This window comes from Mobula birostris, chromosome 5 (genome assembly GCF_030028105.1).
Source record: "Mobula birostris isolate sMobBir1 chromosome 5, sMobBir1.hap1, whole genome shotgun sequence".
In the NCBI taxonomy this organism is placed as follows: Eukaryota; Metazoa; Chordata; class Chondrichthyes; order Myliobatiformes; family Myliobatidae; genus Mobula; species Mobula birostris.
The window spans coordinates 4,967,581-4,988,803 of record NC_092374.1 but is presented as its reverse complement, the minus strand read 5'-3'; the positions used below and the strand labels follow the sequence as shown (position 1 = coordinate 4,988,803).

Here is a 21,223-nt window from a genome sequence, read left to right as displayed (position 1 = left end):
CTGTTTGTGGGTCTCCTCTGATAGGACCAGGCTGGGCTTCACACATTCTCCATCCCTCTCTGACAGGTTGCATCACTGGTCTGGTATGGAGATCAGAAAAAGCTGCAGAGGTTGTAAACTCAGTCAACTGCATCAGGGGCACGAGCCTCCCCACCATCGAGGACATTTTCAGAAGGTACATCAAGGTGGTTTCATCTGACATTAAGGAACATCACCAACCAGGACACGCCCACTTCTCATTAATACCACCAGAGAGGACAGTACAGGAGCCTGAAGATGCACACTCAATAATTTAGGAAGAGCTTCTACCTTTCCAACATCAGATCTCTGAGTGGAAAATTACCCAATGAACACTACCCCACTATTGTGTTCTTTTTTGCACTGCTTATTTGTTTTTAATGTTTATTATTGGTGTTTGGACAATAGACAATAGGTGCAGGAGTGGACCATTCGGCCCTTCGAGCCAGCACCACCATTCACTGTGATCATGGCTGATCATTCACTATCAGTATCCAGTTCCTGCCTTATCCCCATAACCTTTGATTCCGCTATCTTTAAGAGCTCTATCCATCTCTTTTTTGAAAGCATCCAGAGACTTGGCCTCCACAGCCTTCTGGGGCAGAGCATTCTATATATCCACCACTCTCTGGGTGAAAAAGTTTTTCCTCAACTCCGTTCTAAATGGCCTACCCCTTATTCTTAAACTGTGGCCTCTGGTTCTGGACTCACCCATCAGCGGGAACATGCTTCCTGCCTGCAGCATGTCCGATCCCTTAATAATCTTATATGTTTCAATAAGATCCCCTCTCAGCCTTCTAAATTCCAGAGTATACAAGCCCAGTCGCTCCAATCTTTCGACATATGACAGTCCTGCCGTACCGGGAATTAACCTTGTGAACCTACACTGCGCTCCCTCAATAGCAAGAATGTCCTTCCTCAAATTTGGAGACCAATACTGCACACAGTACTCCAGGTGTGGTCTCACCAGGACCCTGTACAGCTGCAGAAGGACCTCTTTGCTCTTATACTCAATTCCCCTTGTTATGAAGGCCAGCATGCCATTAGCTTTCTTCACTGCCCTCTGTACTTGCATGCTTGCTTTCAGTGACTGATGTACAAGAACACCTAGACGTCGTTGTGCTTCCCCTTTTCCTAACTTGACTCCATTTAGATAATAATCTGCCTTCCCGTTCTTACCAGCAAAGTGGATAACCTCACATTTATCCACACTAAACTGCATCTGCCATGCATCTGCCCACTCACCCAGCCTGTCCAAGTCACCCTGCATTCTCATAACATCCTCCTCACATTTCACACTGCCACCCAGCTTTGTGTCATCGGCAAATTTGCTAACGTTAGTTTTAATTCCCTCATCTAAATCATTAATATATATTGTAAACAGCTGCGGTCCCAGCACTGAACCCTGCGGTACCCCACTGGTCACCGCCTGCCATTCCGAAAGGGACCCATTAATCGCTACTCTTTGTTTTCTGTCAGCCAGCCAATTTTCAATCTTTGTCAGTATTCTGCCCCCAATACCATGTGCCCTAATTTTGCCCACTAATCTCCTATGTGGGACTTTATCAAAGGCTTCCTGAAAGTCCAGGTACACTACATCCACTGGCTCTCCCTTGTCCATTTTCATAGTTACATCCTCAAAAAATTCCAGAAGATTAGTCAAGCATGATTTCCCCTTCGTAAATCCATGCTGACTCGGACCAATCCTGTTACTACTATCCAGATGTGTCGTAATTTCATCCTTTATAATTGACTCCAGCATCTTTCCCACCACCGACATCAGGCTAACTGGTCTATAATTCCCTGTTTTCTCTCTTCCTCCCTTCTTGAAGAGAGGGACAACATTAGCCACCCTCCAATCCACAGGAACTGATCCTGAATCTATAGAACATTGGAAAATGATTACCAATGCATCCACGATTTCTAAAGCCACCTCCTTAAGTACCCTGGGATGCAGACCATCAGGTCCCAGGGACTTATCAGCCTTCAGACCCAACAGCCTATCCAACACCATTTCCTGCCTAATATAAATTTCCTTCAATTCATCCATTACCCTAGGTCCTTTGGCCACTATTACATCTGGGAGATTGTTTGTGTCTTCCCTAGTGAAGACAGATCCAAAGTACCTGTTCAACTCGTCTGCCATTTCCTTGTTCCCCATAATAAATTCACCCACTTGTCTTCAAGGGCCCAATTTTGGTCTTAACTATTTTTTTTCCCTTTCACATACCTAAAGAAGCTTTTACTATCCTCCTTTATATTCTTGGCTAGTTTACCTTCGTACCTCATTTTTTCCTCTGCCTATTGCCTTTTTTGTTACTTTCTGTTGCTCTTTAAAAGTCTCCCAATCCTCCGGCTTCCCACTCAACTTTGCTATGTTATACTTCTCTTTTATTTTTCTACTGTCCATTACTTCCCTTGTCAGCCACGGCCTCCCTTTACTCCCCTTAGGATCTTTCTTCCTCTTTGGAACGAACTGATCCTGCACCTTCCGCATTATTCCCAGAAACACTTGCCATTGCTGTTCCATTAGGGTATTGTTTCATTGAACTTTGGCCGGATCCTCCCTCATGGTTCCATAGTCCCCTTTGTTCAACTGTAATACTGACACTTCCGAGTTTCCCTTCTCCCTCTCAAATTGTAGATTAAAACTTATCATATTATGGTCACTGCCTCCTAATGGCTCCTTTACCTTGAGGTCCCTGATCAAATCTGGTTCATTGCACAACACTAAATCTAGAATTGCGTTCTCTCCGGTAGGCTCCAGTACAAGCTGTTCTAAGAATCCATCTCAGAGGGACTCCACAAACTCCCTTTCTTGGGGTCCAGTACCAACCTGATCCCTCCAGTCTACCTACATGTTGAAGTCCCCCATAACAACTGTAGCATTACCTTTGTGACATGCCAATTTTAACTCTTGATTCAACTTACACCCTACATCCAAACTACTGTTTGGGGGCCTGCAGGTAACTCCCATTAGGGTCTTTCTACCCTTAGAATTTCTCAGTTCTATCCATACTGACTCAACGTCTCCTGATTCTATGTCCCCCCCTGCAAGGGACTGAACATCATTCCTCACCAACAGAGCCACCCCAGCCCCTCTGCCCATCAGTCTGTCCTTTCGATAGGACATATACCCTTGAATATTCATTTTCCAGGCCCTGTCCACTTGAAGCCATGTCTCTGTTATTCCCACAACATCATACTTACCAATTTCCAACTGTGTCTCAAGCTCATCCACTTTATTTCTTATACTCCGTGCATTCATATACAATACTTTTAATTCATTACTCCCCTCACCTCAGATATCAATTCCTATTTCACTTGGCCATACTGAACAATCTCTTCTTAAGCTTTCTGTCATTCTTAACTTTTCTTATTCTCACTCTCCCTTTATCTCCATCCTTATGTTTCCAGTTCGTCCCCTCTCTGCCCACTACTTAGTTTAAACACACCTGTGTTGCAGAGGCAAACCTAGTGATCTGGGGATTATCCAGACTATGTACCTTTCTCCCAGCTTTTCCAGCAACATTGTTCAACAATCTGAATTATTTAAGTCGCCTGATAGGAAAGATAATGGAAGCTTTAGAGAGAGTGCAGAGGAGGCTCACCAGGATGCTGTCTGGGTTCGAGGACATGCCTTACAAAAATAGGGTGAATGAGCTAAGGCTTTTCTCTTTGGAGTGAAGAAAGATGAGAGGCAACTTGATAGAGGTGTACAAGATGATAAGAGTTCAAGTGGACAGCCAGAGACTTTTTCCCAGGGTGGAAATGGCTAATATAAGGGAGCAGAATTTTAAGGTGATTGCAGGGAAGTATTGAGGGATGTTAGAGGTAGGTTTTTTTTAAAAACAGATTAGTGGGTGTGTGAACACCCTGCCAGGGGTGGTGGTAAAGGCAGATACATTAGAAACATATAAGAAACTCTTGCATCATCACAAAGGTGATACAGATAAATGGAGAACTATATGGGAAGGAAGCATTAGATTGATCAGTGTAGATTAAAAGGTCAGCACAACATTGTGGGCAGAAGGCCTGTACTGTGCTGCAAGGTTCAATGTTGTTATTGTAATGAAGGAGACATGCTTCAGTGAATTTCCTGTCCCTTTTAAACACATTAGTGGTGACCCTTGAGACTGAACCCAGCCAAGAGGATATCGATTCTTCCCCCAAAGGGTTTGTGGGAGAGAACAATCCCTGTCTCCACATACTGACACAACCTAGCCAGATAAATTCTTGTACATACGTGTCTGAGGGCACAACTCCACACACACATGCACGATAAAAAAGTGGTCTGACAACACGCACTGAGGTCCGAGGTCAGCAAGTCAAGCGCTAGGGTCTGAAGCTCTTGGTGTCCAAAGGCAGCCTATCCTGGGGTTGGAAGGTAAGAAAGGATTTGGTTTTACCGTTATTGAAGTGTCCGTTTTGTTGTATGTTGACTGTGTGTTGTTCTGTTGGACATAGCAGACATGCTATGTTAGCATTGAAAGTGTGGGGTCACTTGCAGGCTGGCCCACTACATCCCTCGTTGTTACCAAACAACACATTTCACTACGTTTGAATATATATGTGATAACTATATCAGAGATTACAACAGGACTTCAACCCAGATAAGTGTGAAATGGTTCACTTTGGTACGTCCAATTTGAAGACAGAATATAATGTTAATGGTAAGACTCTTGACAGTGTGGAGGATCTGAGATATCTTGGGGTCTGTGTCCATAAGACACTCAAAGCTGCTGCGCAAGTTGACAGTGTTAAGAAAGCATATGGTGTGTTGGCATTCATCAACCGTGGGATTGAGTTCAGCAGCGTGAGATAATATTGCAGCTATACAAGACCTTGGTCAGACCCCACTTGGAGTACTCTGTTCAGTTCTGGTCACCTCACTACAGGAAGGATATGGCTACTATAGAGAGAGTGCAGAGATTTACCAGGATGTTGCCTGAATTGGAGGGCGTACCTTATGAGAATAGATTGAGTATACTTGGCCTTTTCTCCTTGGAGCGACGGAGAATGAGAGGTGACCTGATAGAGGTGTATAAGATAATGAGGGGCATTGATTATGTGGATAGTCAGAGGCTTTTTCCCAGGGCTGAAGTGGCTAAGACGAGGGAGCACAGTTTTAAGGTGCCTGGAAATAGGTACTGAGCGGATGCTAGGGGTAAGTTTTTCACACAGAGTGTGATGGGTGCATGGAATTGACTGCCGGTGGCAGAAGCGGATACAATAGGGTCTTTTAAGAGCCTCTTAGATGGGTACATGGAACTTAGAAAAATAGAGGGCTATGCGGTAGGGAAATTCTAGGCAGTCCCTAGAGTAGGTTACATGGTCAGCACAACATTTTGGGCTGAAGGGCCTGTAATATGACCTCAGGGATGTGTGCTTGGCCCACTGCTCTACTTTCTCTATACCCATGACTACGCTGCAAAATACAGCTCGAACATAGTTTACAAATTCTGATTCTGATTCTGAAACCAGCCTTACCTCCCTGATCTGGGGCCTCTAGCCCTGGGCACACCATTTGTCTACATCATCTCCCCAACCCTTTCAGGCAGACAGCTCCAACTCCCAACACTCCAGAGGGAAGGGAGGCGTGAAACTTCCAGAGGTCCCAGGGGTAAAGTGCTCTACATCATCCCATCACACACTCCCGGGGTCAGACACAGAGTGAAACTCCCTCCACACTGTCCCATCACACACTGTCAGAGTCAGAGACAGACAGGAACTGTCTCTACACCATTACCATTAGGTAGGGGAAGGCTTTTACAAAAACAAAGTTGCTTGTTTAACATGCAGATAGGTCAAACAGCGTCAAGACTAGTACTGATCTTCCTGAAACACAATCCCAACTTTCCAAAGACCTGAATGCCCTTCCCAGCTGGATGCAATGATCTACTCAACTGACAGTGTGCTCTTGATCCGCAGATATCAGCTGATGTACCCCCAACAGCAGCAGCTCTACTTCAATAGGTAAGTTCAACGGAGGTTCTCATTCCCATTCTGGTGTGTCTGTCCATGGCCGCCTCTACTGCCACAATGAAGCCACACTCAGGGTGGTGGTGTAAGACGTCGTTTTCCATCTGGGTAGTCTCTAACTTGATGCCGTGAACGTAGATTTCTCCAACCTTTGGTAATTTCCTCACCTCCCCATTCCCTCTTCTTCAATTCCCCATTCTGGCTCAGCTCTTACCTCTTTCTCTTCTCCTCACTTGCTCATCATGTCCCTCTGGCACTCCCACCTCTTTCCCTTTCTTCCAACAAGATAAAGGATCCTTAAAGTGAGAACCATTTGACTGATGCTCTTTTCTTGCTGCTGCCATCAAGTAGAAGGTACTGGAGCCTCAGGACCTACACCACCAGGTTCAAGAACAGTTACTACCTCTCAGCCATCAGCCTCTTGAACAAAAGGGGACAACTACACTTACTTAAGGACGCTTATCTGTTTATTTCAGACTCATTTATTTATATCTCCATTTGCACAGTTTGTCATCCGTTGATGCTGGTTACAGTTACTATTCTATAGATCTGATAAGTATGCCCGCAGAATATCTCAGGGTGTATATGTGTGACATGTATGACCTAATGATAAATTTTACTTTGAACTTTGTGAATTTTGAGACCATCAGTTATGGGAACACGAGAAATAGAATGAGTGTAGTTATTGCCTTTTGTTCAACAGCCTGATGCTTGAAAGTTAGTAACTATTTTTGAACCTGGTGGTGAAAGTCCTGGGGCACTTGTACCTTCTACCTGATGGCAGCAGCGAGAAAAGAGCATGGCCTGGGAGGTGAGGATCTTTGATGAGACAGACAGTGGGTGACAGGTGGACTCAGGAAAGGGGGCCAGATTCTCTCTTTGCAATTAGACATCAGCACAGATATCAATGTAAATACAAGTATAATCATCTACATGGAGTGCTATTGCAGGAAAGCAGCACATAACGCTTCTTCTCATTACTGCCATCAGGAAGTAGGTATAGAAGCCTCAGGACCCACACCTCCAAGTTCTGGAACAGTTATCACCCCTCAACTATCAGGCTCTTGAAGCAGAGGAGATAACTTCAATTGCCCCATCATTTAACTATTTCCACAACCTATTCACTCACTTTCAAGAACTCTTCATCTCGTGTTCTCGATACTTATTGCTTATTTATTCACTATATATTTTTATTTGCAGTTTGTCATGTTTTACACAGTAGTTGTTCGTCCGTCTTGTGAGAGGTTTGTGATTCTATTGTGTTTCTTTGTGAATGCCTGCAAGAAAATGAGTATCAGTGTAATGCCCTAGTTCATATTTTTACTGCTATGCTGTAGGTATTTCATTTTGGCAGTTCTGTAAGAGCCGGCTGTTCTGTTTTCATGTTTGTTTGGTTACTGCCGAAGATAAGAGAGAGAAGAATGTGTGCCATCCAATTAGAATAGTCAGATTAAGGGGAGGTTTCTCTGGTGAGGGACACTAAGGTTGGGCTTGGGCTTTTGTTCGAGAGGAGATAAAGAGAGAAGACGCCAAGGAGAACCAGTCGTAGCATACGATCCACTGGGAGACCCGTCTGTTCGAGATGGATTGCGAGCAACATTCGGAACGTGGTGTGTGCTTATACGTTGACCGAGGGCGCAGTGCACACGAGTGACAGGGAAGTTCAAGGTGAGCTCCAACTTGTGCACATTTGATTGTTTAATTAGAATGGGCCCTTTGCTTTTTGTTTTTTTTACTAACCCTTTAGTTAAGATTCATAAATATAATTCCTTTAATCGTGTACCATCTGTTATTTCGTGGCATTAACTTGTGACAGGGTGGCAAATGACACAGCATCCACACAAACCAGGGGCTTGGGATGGGATCAAGCGCGCCTCAGTCTCACGAGTTTGGTGGGGCCAGAGGTCGTCTTCCCAAGGTGTTTCGTCAGGGCTGTATACGGTGACATAAATGTACTTTGATAATAAATTTACTGTGAACTTTAATCACAGCCAGTCAAAGCCCAAAAGAGCCTAAGAGTTAACACCCTTCCCTGTAACTGGGGACAACAGCAGATTATTACAACTGGATTCACGTCTTAGAAACATAGAAAAACATAGAAAATAGGTGCAGGAGTAGGCCATTCGGCCCTTCGAGCCTGCACCGCCATTTATTATGATCATGGCTGATCATCCAACTCAGAACCCTGCCCCAGCCTTCCCTCCATACCCCCTGACCCCCGTAGCCACATGGGCCATATCTAACTCCCTCTTAAATATAGCCAATGAACTGGCCTCAACTGTTTCCTGTGGCAGAGAATTCCACAGATTCACCACTCTCTGTGTGAAGAAGTTTTTCCTAATCTCGGTCCTAAAAGGCTTCCCCTCTATCCTCAAACTGTGACCCCTCGTTCTGGACTTCCCCAACATCGGAAACAATCTTCCTGCATCTAGCCTGTCCAATCCCTTTAGGATCTTATACGTTTCAATCAGATCCCCCCTCAATCTTCTAAATTCCAACGAGTACAAGCCCAGTTCATCCAGTCTTTCTTCATACGAAAGTCCTGCCATCCCAGGAATCAATCTGGTGAACCTTCTTTGTACTCCCTCTATGGCAAGGATGTCTTTCCTCAGATTAGGGGACCAAAACTGCACACAATACTCCAGGTGTGGTCTCACCAAGGCCTTGTACAACTGCAGTACTACCTCCCTGCTCCTGTACTCAAATCCTCTCGCTATAAATGCCAGCATACCATTCGCCTTTTTCACCGCCTGCTGTACCTGCATGGCCACTTTCAATGACTGGTGTATAATGACACCCAGGTCTCGTTGCACCTTCCCTTTTCCTAATCGGCCACCATTCAGATAATAATCTGTTTTCCTATTTTTGCCACCAAAGTGGATAACTTCACATTTATCCACATTAAATTGCATCTGCCATGAATTTGCCCACTCACCCAACCTATCCAAGTCACTCTGCATCCTCTTAGCATCCTCCTCACAGCTAACACTGCCACCCAGCTTCGTGTCATCCGCAAACTTGGAGATGCTGCATTTAATTCCCTCATCCAAGTCATTAATATATATTGTAAACAACTGGGGTCCCAGCACTGAGCCTTGCGGTACCCCACTAGTCACCGCCTGCCATTCTGAAAAAGTCCCGTTTATTCCCACTCTTTGCTTCCTGTCTGCTAACCAATTCTCCACCCACACCAATACCTTACCCCCAATACCGTGTGCTTTAAGTTTGCACACTAATCTCCTGTGTGGGACCTTGTCAAAAGCCTTTTGAAAATCCAAATATACCACATCCACTGGTTCTCCCCTATCCACTCTACTAGTTACATCCTCAAAAAATTCTATGAGATTCGTCAGACATGATTTTCCTTTCACAAATCCATGCTGACTTTGTCCGATCATTTCACCACTTTCCAAATGTGCTGTTATCACATCCTTGATAACTGACTCCAGCAGTTTCCCCACCACCGACGTTAGGCTAACCGGTCTATAATTCCCCGGTTTCTCTCTCCCTCCTTTTTTAAAAAGTGGAGTTACATTAGCCACCCTCCAATCCTCAGGAACTAGTCCAGAATCTAATGAGTTTTGAAAAATTATCACTAATGCATCCACTATTTCTTGGGCTACTTCCTTAAGCACTCTAGGATGCAGACCATCTGGCCCTGGGGATTTATCTGCCTTCAATCCCTTCAATCCTGAGGGAAGACAATCCCAAATTGACTGTACATCAGACCATTCTGAGTATCACAGCTACCTGCTGACACCATCATACCCAAACCTAATGCCCAGAAACACCCCTCCCCTCCACCACGGCCCAGGTCAAAGCCCCGTTCTCCACCCAGCCTAACTCACCGACATAGATTCTCAGCAAGCTGATTACAGACCGAGTCTGGCCAGTACAGAACAACATAACATGAATGTTCTACACTCTTTCTCTGTCCACAAATGGTATGGCAACTGCTCTCGCCATGTCTGCACAAAATTCCCGACACCCATGCTCCACCCATCTTCTCCTAACAGGGATAAAGTTCCTCTTGTCTTCACCTATCACCTGCACCCAATACATCATTCCAACTTCTTTCAGCTTCAAGAGAAGCCTACCACCAAACATATCTTCACTTTCCCCCATTCTCTGCTTTCCGCAGGGATCACTCCCTCTGTGATTCCCTTGTCCATTCGTCCTTGCCCACTAAACTCTCTCCTTGCACTTAACCTTGCAGATGGCAGAAATGCCACATCTGCCCACTCACCTCCATTCAGGGTCCCAAACAGTCCTTCCACATGAGGCAACACTTCACCTGTGAATTGTCTGGAATCGTCTGCTGTATCCAGTGCTCCTGATGCAGCTCCTCCAAACTGGTGAGACTGATGTAGATTGGGGGACCGCTTTTCGAAGCACCTCCACTCCATCCACAAAACGTGGGATTTCCTGGTGGACCACCATTTTAATTCCTATGCCCTTTCCTATTCTGAGATGTCAGTCCACGGCTGCCTCTTCTGCCATGAGGAAACCATCCTCAGGTTGGAGAAGCAACAGCTTATATTCTGTCTGGGTAACCTCCAACCTGACTACATCAATACTGATTTCTCAAACTTCCCGTAATATTTTCTCCCTTTCTCCCTTTCCTAGTCTTCAATTCCCACACTGGCTCTTTACTACTTCTCCTCACCTCTGCATCACCTCTCCCTGGTGCCCCTCCTGCTTCCCTTTCTCCCATGGTCCACTCTCCTCTCCCATCAGATTTTCAGCCCTTTGATATTTCCACAGCTTCCGACATCATCCCCCCTCCCCAAACCTGACAAAGTAAATTTTATCAACGTACATATACGTCACGATATACAACCCTAACGTTCATTTTCTTGCAAGCATCCTCAATAAATCCAGAGAATAGTGACTACAACAGAATCAATGAACGACTATCAAACCAGGGCTTTCAGCCAGACTGCATTGACAACAAACTGTGCAAGTGCAAAAAGAAGAAACAATAAACATTAAATATTGAGAACGAGATGAATCCTTGAAAGGAGAACATTTCAATGATGAGGGGAGAGCTGACGGTTGATGGGCAGAGAGTCCTGAAACTCTTGTACCTTCTTCCTGATGGCAGTAATGAGAAGAGAGCATGGCCTGGGTTGTGGGAGACCCTGATGATGGATGCTGGTTTCCTGCATAACATTTCATATAAATGTGTTCAATTTTTGGGAGGGCTTTACCTGTGATGGACTGGGCTGTATCCACTACTATTTGTAGAATTTTCCATTGAAGGACATTGGTGTTTCCATACCAGGTTGTGATGCTGCCAGTCAATAAACTCTCCACCACATATCTATAGAAGTTTGTTAAAGTTTTGGATGTCGTGTAGAATCTCCACAAACTCTTAAGGAAGTAGCGGCACTGCCGTGCTTTCTTTGTAATCCCACTTACATGTGGGACCCAGGCAGGCTCCTTTGAAATAATAACACTGAAGTTGCTAGCCCTCTCCACTCCTGATCCTCCAATGAGGATTGGCACATGGACCTTGTTTCCTTCTCCTGAACTCAATAACCAGTTCCTTGTTCTTGCTGACATTGAGTGACAGGTGGTTATGACACCACTCAGCCAGATTTCAATCTCTCTCCTACATGCTGATCCATCACCATCTTTGATTTGGCTTATGACAATGATGTCAACAGCAAACCTGAACCTTAGCCGCACAGTCATAAGTGTAGTCTGTCACCTTCTACCTTGTGTTCCTTCACCTCACCCCACCTTCTTATTCAGGCATCTTCCCCCTTCCTTCCCAGTCCTGATTAAAGGTCTTGGCATGAAACGCTGACCATTTATTCCTCTCCATCATTTCTAGCTGACCTGCTGTGCTTCTCCAGCATTTTGTGTGTGTTGCACAGGAGTTCCAGCACCTGCAGAATCTCGTGTTCAAACTTGCAGAGAGTTGTGGACACAGCCCAGCCCTCACACAAACCATCCTTCCCTCTTGTGTACTACCTACACCTTGCCCCCTCAGGAAAGCAACCGGCATAATCAAAGACCCCTCCCATTCCAGACAATCTTTCTTCAGGCAGAAGATAGGAAAGCCTGAAAGCACATACCACTATGCTCAGGGACAGCTTCTATCCCGCTGTTATCAGACAATTGAACAAACCACTCATACACTAAAAGGTGAACTCTTCATCTCCTAATATACCTCGAGGCCCATGCAACTTATCATCTGCCTTCACTGCACCTTCTCTGTAAGAGTAACTCTAAATCCCCTAGCCAGCGTTTTTTGTACGACCTCAATGTCCTGATGTCTGGATGGTACACAAAGATTTTTGACTGTATCATGGTCCATGTGACAATAATAAACCAATGCACTGCAGCTGAAGGCACAAAGAGTCTTGAGCACATTTGCCTAGCAACCTCTGTCCCCTCTGCAGCAGAGTCCGAGTTGTGTTCATAGTGATGAGCTGGATCATCCATGCACGGAAAGTCCTCTTCCACGGATCTGAGACTGCCTGCTGTCACTGAGGTCAATGGTCGGACTCTTAAATCTCTTTTTTAAAAAGATTAGCCTAATTTATCACATGTACATTGAAACATGCAACAAAATGCATCACTTGCATCAACAACTGTTGCAGTCTGAGCATAGTGCTGGGGCACCCCACAAAGTGCAGCCAACATAGCATGTCCATAACTCACTGACCCTAACCCAAACCCATGTCTTTAGAATGTGGCAGGAATCCAGAGGAAACCCAAGCAGGCACGGGGAGAATGTACAGACAGTGGTGGGAATTGAACCCTGGTCTGCTCATTGGACCTGCACGATGTTACATTAACCACTGTGCTGTTCCATACCCATACTTCCACTTTACTACTTCTTTCAGTTACTCTCAACACTACTTCAGAATGCCTGACGACCTTTGCTGCTTGTCGCTGTATTTTATTACTACGAGGTACACTATATAACTTAGTCATGGATGATCCCAAGCTTGGCTGAAAAAGGAGGGGCTAGCAAACCCATCCTGTAAAATCCCAGAGCTACAGAAACCTCAACAGAAACTCCAAAGACCTCACCCTTAGGAGAGGAAGGATCTTCAAAGATGGGCTACCCTGGGGACAACTTGAAAGACTGGCCCAGGACAGAGGGCTCTGGTGAGCTGCTGTCTGTGGCCTATGCCCCAGTGGGGGTGATGGGCTTAAGAAGACACTACTCTGTGAACTGAGCAAGTAAAGTATTTCATTGCACCTTGGTGTATTTGCAAATCCGGAGTGAGAAGGCCCGATGGCCGAAGACCAATGTTGGCGAGTCTGGTGGTCAGGGGTCTGAAGGTCAAGTCTGCCAATCTGGGTCAGGGACTGGATGTTGGGAGCCCGATGTCTGTGAGTCTGATAGTTCAAGCCCAAGGACTGGGGGCCCAGAGGAGGCCTGTCTGTGTGTGTGAGTGTGGGACAGGGGTTTGTTTTGATGCCTCTTGTTTTACTCTGTTTCTGTTACTGCCTGTGTTGCTCTGTGTGAATGTGTGACACTTGTGGGCCCCCACAACACATAGCTTTTTTATTTTATATATTTATTTAGAGATACAGCACAGAACAGGCCCTTCTGGTTCACCAAGCCCCGCCGTCCAGCAACCCCATGATTGAACTTTCGCCTAATCACAGGACAATTTATAATGACAATCATCTCCCTAACTGGTTTGTCTTTGGACTGTGAGTGGAAACCGAAGCTAATGGCATGTTGGCCTTCATAATAAGGGGAGTTGAGTACAGGAGCAAAGAGGTCCTTCTGCAGTTGCGCAAGGCCCTGGTGAGACCACACCTAGAGTATTGTGTGCAGTTTTGGTCTCCAAATTTGAGGAAGGACATTCTTGCTATGGAGGGAGTGCAGCGTAGGTTCACTGGGTTAATTCCAGGAATGGCGGGAATGTCATATGTTGAAAGATTGGAGCGACTGGGCTTGTATACACTGGAATTTAGAAGGATGAGAGGGGATCTGTTTGAAACATATAAGATTATTAAGGGATTGGACACGCTAGAGGCAGGAAACATGTTCCCGATGTTGGGGGAGTCCAGAACCAGAGGCCACAGTTTAAGAATAAGGGGTAGACCATTTAGAACGGAGTTGAGGAAAGACTTTTCACACAGAGGGTTGTGGATCTGTGGAATGCTCTGCCTCAGAAGGCAGTGGAGGCCAATTTTCTGGATTCTTTCAAGAAAGAGTTAGATAGAGCTCTTAGAGATAGCGGAGTGAAGGGATATGGGGAGAAGGCAGGAACAGGGTACTGACTGTGGATGATCAGCCATGATCACAGTATATGGTGGTGCTGGCTCAAAGGGCCGAATGGCCTACTCCTGCACCTATTGTCTATCGTCTATTGAAACCACGTGGACAAGGGGAAGAATGTACAAACTTTCTGATGGAGGACTCTGGAAATGAACTCCGAACTTTGACACCATGAGCTGTAATTGTGTTGTGCTAAACTCTACGCTACTGTGTTGGTTGATAATGTAAGCGACACATTCCAATGTACATGTGATAAATAAATCTGAAACCCGAATCAGGGACTCCATCACCCTGAGCACCCCGCACTGTCAGCTACACACCCAGAATCTCTGGTACACAGTCCTTACCAAAGCCAGCTCACCAAGGCTGAGTTGGGCCCGGCCCAGGGTCTGCCAAGCTTCCCACCACTGAGGGTTCAGGCGGACAGCCGTCTCTGCTGCCTGCACTGCCTGGAAGACCTCATTCAGGATCATCAGCACCTGGTGGGTGGACAGAAGAAGCAGGGTTAGTTCGTAGTCTGTGATGGGCAGGTCAGTGCTACGAGCAGGCTGTGGAGGAATGTCACGCGAGTGTTACGCAGCTGGCTCATCAGCCTTAGGCCCAAACAGTCCATGCCAACCACACAGCATCTTCCCTGCAATTCCCAGTTCATTCACAGTTGCCTTTAAGGCCAGAATGTATGGGGTGTCACCTCTGGTAAAAGGGTTTCCATTGCCCATTCTAGGATAGCTCACAGATCTTTGGTCCCCACCAGACACTCAACTCTCACCAAGTAGCTGTCTGCACGCGATAGTGGCCACACCTCGGTCCACCACTTAGAGAGGCAGTCGAAGCCAGGCGAGAGTAGCCAGCGGGCCTCATACCCCAGTAAAATAGGAACATGGCTGTCCTGGCATGCGAAGCCAGCTCTGGTGGACTGGACAGAGAAGATCTACAGTGAGATCCAACAGCCAGGAAAATGACACACCTCAAAGTTGCTGGTGAACGCAGCAGGCCAGGCAGCATCTCTAGGAAGAGGTACAGTCGACGTTTCAGGCCAAGACCCTTCGTCAGGACTAACTGAAGGAAGAGTGAGTAAGAGATTTGAAAGTTGGAGGGGGAGGGGGAGATCCAAAATGATAGGAGAAGACAGGAGGGGGAGGGATGGAGCCAAGAGCTGGACAGGTGATTGGCAAAGGGGACACGAGAGGATCATGGGACAGGAGGTCCAGAAAGAAAGACAAGGGGTGGGGGGGTAGGGGAACCCAGAGGGGTATAGTCAGAGGGACAGAGGGAGAAAAAGGACAGTGAGAGAAAGAATGTGTGTATAAAAATAAATAACAGATGGGGTACGAGGGGGAGGTGGGGCATTAGCGGAAGTTAGAGAAGTCGATGTTCATGCCATCAGGTTGGAGGCTACCCAGACGGAATATAAGGTGTTGTTCCTCCAACCTGAGTGTGGCTTCATCTTGACAGTAGAGGAGGCCGTGGATAGACATGTCAGAATGGGAATGGGAAGTGGAATTAAAATGTGCGGCCACTGGGAGATCCTGCTTTCTCTGGCGGACAGAGAAAGTGGTTCCGTTACACACCGAGGAGTGAAGGGCATGATAAGGCACATAGTGATCATAGTCGTGCACTGCAACCAAGGAAGACGTCAGTTTGTAACGACTACTTACACCACTGGACTCAAACTTCCGAGGTAGAGGGGGAAGAACTTCCCCAATGCAATGGCATTTCCACTTTAAAAACTCTCCCACACAGATCTCCTGTCACTGTCAGACACAACGGACAACCAACATTCAATAGGCTAACATTTTATTTGATCTGAAGGGTTGAGGATTGATGTTTCCACAACAGCCCTGTCATCTGGTGCCACCCTGGTGACCTAAAAGATTTTCCAACAGGTTTGAACATGGACCAAACACAGGCAACCTTAGATGGGAATATTGGCTGGCACAGACCAGTTGGGCCAAATGGCCTATTTCCATTAAACATAGGAGCAGAATAGGCCAGTCAGCCCATCGAGCCTGCGCCACATGCCATCATGACTGATTTATTATCCCTCTCAACATCTTCTCCTGCCTTCTCCCTTAAAATGTCAAATTAGTGGCTTCACAGCTGAAAAGGTGAGAGACATTACATAGCAGAGGGGTATGGACACAATACAGCCTGTGGCAGCAGTTACCACAACCGGGTTCGGCACCATAACCCATGCACTCTGTTCAACCATGGGCAACTTGGTCGTGAATATCAGCCACAGCAGCAATCACCAAATTACAGGATTTATTGAACAAAAAGCAAAACCCTGTGGCACTCTAAAACATCCCATCATTACTGTGGGAGGGGTGGTACTGAGGGAGGGTCACACATGGGAGGGGTTGTGGTACTGAGGAACAGTCACACTGAGTGGGTGCGGTACTGAGGGAGAGTCACACCATGGAAGGCTGTTGTACAGAACGTTGCTGATGTATTTTTGAAACAGGAGCCACAAATATTTTGCAGTTTTGTGAAATGTCTCTTGGAAACGCTTGCCCTTCTTTTGGTGATAACACAAGAATAACATAGTAACAAGACAGGAAATCAGTCCATAATTTGTACCATCTGTTTTCTCATGAAGATCTCATTAAGAAACCAGGCACCAAGAGCAGCAACTTCCATCGACACCTGTAATCAATCATGTATGCAATCTGTGTAGCACTGCGCTGTTCCAGACTTCAGGTCCACTGTTCCTTAGGATCAGTCAATCCTCTCTCCACTGCTCCTCGAAACAGTATGGACTGCTCTGGTCCAGCTGCAGGTTGATAGGACTAGGAAGAAACATGGGCCACCACGGACTAGACGGGTAGAAAGGCCTGTTTCTGTGCTGTATTGCTCTATGACTATGACAATATTTATCTCCTATCCAACAATTCTGAAATCAGACAGTCTTTGGTCATTATGAGATGGCAATGAGTGAGATAGATCAGCTGGTCAGGTGGCATCACAACAACCATCTTGCAGTCAACATCAGTAAGACCACGCAATGGATTGTGGACTTCAAGAAAGGGAAGTTAGAAGAACACACACCAGTGCTCATTGATGGTTAGGCAGTGGAAAGGGGGAGCACTTCAAGCTTCTGAGCCTCAACATCTACAGAAATCTTCCCTCTGCCCAACACTTCCATGCAATCACAGAAAAAGCACATCAGCATCTTTGCTTCGGTAGGAGTTTGAGAAGATCTGGTATGTCACTAAAGACTCTTACAACTTTCTGTAGAAGTACAGTGGAAAACATTCTAACTGGTTGCATCACCACTTCGTATGGAACACCAAATGCACAAGACTCAGATAGCAAACTCCGCGCCCCCCTCCCACCATCGAGGAGATCTTCAAGAGGCAGTGCCTCCAGAAGGCAGCATCCATCATTAAAGGTCCTCATCATCCAGGACATGTCCTCTTTTCATTACTACCCTCAGGGGGGAGGTACAGGAGCCTGAAGACACACACTCAACGTTTTCAGGAACAGCTTCTTCCCCTCCAGTTTCTGAATGGACAATGAATTTGTGTACACTACCTCAATTTTTTTTTTATTATTGCATTCTCTTTTTGTACTACTCTGATTATCTCCTCAGCCAACGAAGCTGTACACACCCTAACCCAGAGAATACATGGCAAGCATTCTGACTGGTTGCATCACTGCCTGGTATCGGCAGAATTGAAAACAGCTGCAGAAAGTTGCAAACTCGGTCAGCTCCATCACGGGCACTGGATTCCCCAGCATCAAGGACACCTTCAAAAGGTGGGGCCTCAAGGCAGCAGCATCCATTATATTAAAGACCTGCACAATCTACGACATGCCCGCTTTTCATTACTACCATCAGGGAGGAGGTACAGGAGCCTGAAGACACACGCTCAACATTTTAGGAACATCTTCTTCCCCTCCGCCATCAGATTTCTGAATGGATTATGAATCTATGCCTACCTCAGGTTTTTTCCCTTTTTGCAACGCTTATTTAATTCTTCTTTTTTATCTCTACTTCTTATTGGAATTTATAGTTTTTATTATGTATTGTAAAAGTACTGCTGCCACAAAACAACCAATTTCACTACATGTACCACTGATATTAAACCTGATTCTGATTCTAGTATCACCGTGGAAGCTTCTCTGGTAGCACATTATTTGAGTAGGGGCATTCTGATTTGTTAATTTTTTATCTTGAGCGATGGGGTGGAGATACAACTCTACCAAAGGAGGTGCAAGATGATCCTTCCCTCCACTAGCCTGCAGGTCACCCCCTCTCCCCTGCCCCCCCCCACCCCCCACCCCCACCGATTAGGGTCACATGAAGCCATGGGAGCAGGTGGTGGATGGTCGTATGAGCAGCCGGATTGACGTCCTTTAACATCTGCCGGACGATGCTGAGGATGTTCTACGAGTCTGTGGTGGCCAGTGCTATCATGTTTGCTGGTGTGTGCTGGGGCAGCAGGCTAAGGGTGGCAGACACCAACAAAGTCAACAAACTCATTCATAAGGCCAGTGATGTTGCGGGGATGGAACTGGACTCTCTCACGGTGGTGCCTGAAAAGAGGATGCTGTCTAAGTTGCATGCCATCTTGGTCAATGTCTCCCATCCACTACATAATGTACTGGGTGGGCACAGGAGTACATTCAGCCAGAGACTCATTCCACCGAGATGCAGCACAGAGTGTCATAGGAAGTCATTCCTGCCTGTGGCCATCAAACTTTACAACTCCTTCCTTGGAGGGTCAGACACCCTGAGCCAATAGGCTGGTCCTGGACTTATTTCATAATTTACTAGCATAATTTACATATTACTATTTAACTATTTATGGTTCTATTACTATTTATTATTTATGGTGCAACTGTAAGGAAAACCAATTTCCCAGGAATCAATAAAGTATGACTATGACTATATCACAAGTCCTGGTTATGAGACCACTGATGCCAGGCAGCCAATCTCTGAAATGCATTGCTAATGGCTGGGGTCACCTGTCTTCTAAAGATACTGCTCAGAAGGCGGCAATGGCAAACCACTTTTGTAGAAAAATTTGCCAAGAACAATCATTGTCATGGAAAGCCCACGTCATACGACATGGCACATAATGAATGAACTCTCATCTTCAAATTTGAATGGAAATTTTGTTTATCTGGGGTACAAGAGCAGAGAATATTCTTCTCGCTTTATTCTTTTCTCTCTTTTTTGTTCTTGACCATTGCTACTTTTCCTTTCTGATCTCTCTGTTCCATTAGTGTTTCACAAAACGATCATGAAGCAACAGGTTTTACGCCTCATGACTTTGAAAGAACCTTGGATCAAAAACATCAGAGTCCAATACCATGAGGTGGTGAGGGGTTGGGTGGGGAACGTCTGGGAAACACTGCTTTTGCACTGAACTGTTGTCTCAAAGCAACAAACTTCACTGCATAAAAGACCATGATGATAAAGCTGAATCTGATCAAATTGCACGAGTGCATTTTGCCTCAATTGGCTGCTCTGTTCCCATATTATATATTTGACTACACTTCCAACAGTATGTAGCTGAACTGTCTGAGGATCCCTGATTAGCCCTCCATCCTGGTCTCCAGTGCCTCTCCTCACAACAGACTGTTCTATTTGGATGGCTGTTTTATTCCACAGCTCCAGTGCACTCAGGGTTAGCCCAGCAACAGTACTTCTGTACCAGCAGCTCTCCCTCGAACACCCTCACTCTCCAACACATCCCACACTGTCATAATGCGCACGACTAGGGATGTCGTGGTTAATTTGAAATCAGTTAAGATATTAAACTAAACCCTAATACAGGGATTCCCAACCTGGGGTGCACAGACCCTCAGTTAATGACCTCATGTATAATAAAGGCTCTAAACACCTGCCCTAATATAGTGACAGCCAATCAATGCCCAAGGGAGTCTGAGAGTTAAAACAATTCTTCATAACTGGGGACAACTGTAGATTATCACAACTGGATTCCTGTCTTCAACCCTGAGGAAGACATTCCTAAATTGACTGTGGATTTAGACAATTCCTAGGCTGGCTCACATACTCCTTCCATTCCCCGGGTATCACAGCTGCTTGCTGACACCATCACACCCAAACCCAATGTGCAGAAATATCCCTCCCTTCCACCACAGTCCAGGTCAAAGCCCCATTTTCTGCCCCTGCCCTCTACAGATACAGTGTGGAGATGGTATGGCAAATGCTCTGCCCGTGACCATACCAAATTACAGTGAGTTGAGGACACAGCCCAGTCCTCACACAAACCAGCTTCCCCCCATGGACACTTGTCTATACCTCCCAATACACTAGGATAGCAGCTAACATATTCCAACACCCCTCCCACCCTGCTCATTCGCTTCTTTGCGCTTCCATAAGACAGAAGGTACAAAAACATGAGAACAAGTACCACCAGGTTCAAGGTCACCATTTCAGTAGGTACATTTAATGTTAGAGAAATGTATACAATATACATCCTGAACTTTTTTCTTTGCAAACATCCACGAAAACAGAGGAGTGTCCAAAGAATGAAGGACAGTTAAACATTAGAACCCCAAGCCCCCACCTATTGCTATCACAACTCTTGATCTCTCAATCTACCTCATCGTAAGCCCTTAAGATCTTCAGACAAAGGAGCAGAATTAGGCCATTCAACCCATTGAGTTCGCTCCGCCATTCCAGCATTTCACCATTTCCCTCTCAGCCCAATCTCCTGTCTTCTCCCTGTAACCTTTCATGCTGCCTCAACCTTCATCTTGAATACATCCAATGACCTGGTCTTCACAGCCATCTGTGCACTGAATTCTAGCTTCACCGCTCTCTGGCTAAAGAAATTCCTCCTTATTTCTGTTCTAAATGGACATCTCTTTATTCTGAGGCTGCGTCCTCTGGTCTTAGACTCCCCTACTATGGGAAACATCTTCTCCATGTCCACTCTATCTAGGCCTTTCAACACTCAAATAGGTTTCAATAAGATCCCACTCCGCCCCCTC

At 45.8% G+C, this 21,223-nt stretch overlaps 1 protein-coding gene across 2 annotated transcripts in view; it reads right to left on the bottom strand.

The window, feature by feature from the left end:
- Positions 1–21,223, bottom strand: part of ttc33 (tetratricopeptide repeat domain 33) — an 84,944-nt gene that overhangs the window by 25,965 nt on the left and 37,756 nt on the right. The window contains exon 4 of one of the 2 annotated variants that reach the window (XM_072257522.1): positions 14,602–14,733. The exons of the other annotated variant lie outside the window; for it this stretch is intronic. Coding sequence (XP_072113623.1) covers positions 14,602–14,733 — 132 coding nt within the window. The remainder of the gene's footprint in view (positions 1–14,601; positions 14,734–21,223) is intronic. 2 annotated transcript variants of the gene reach the window in all.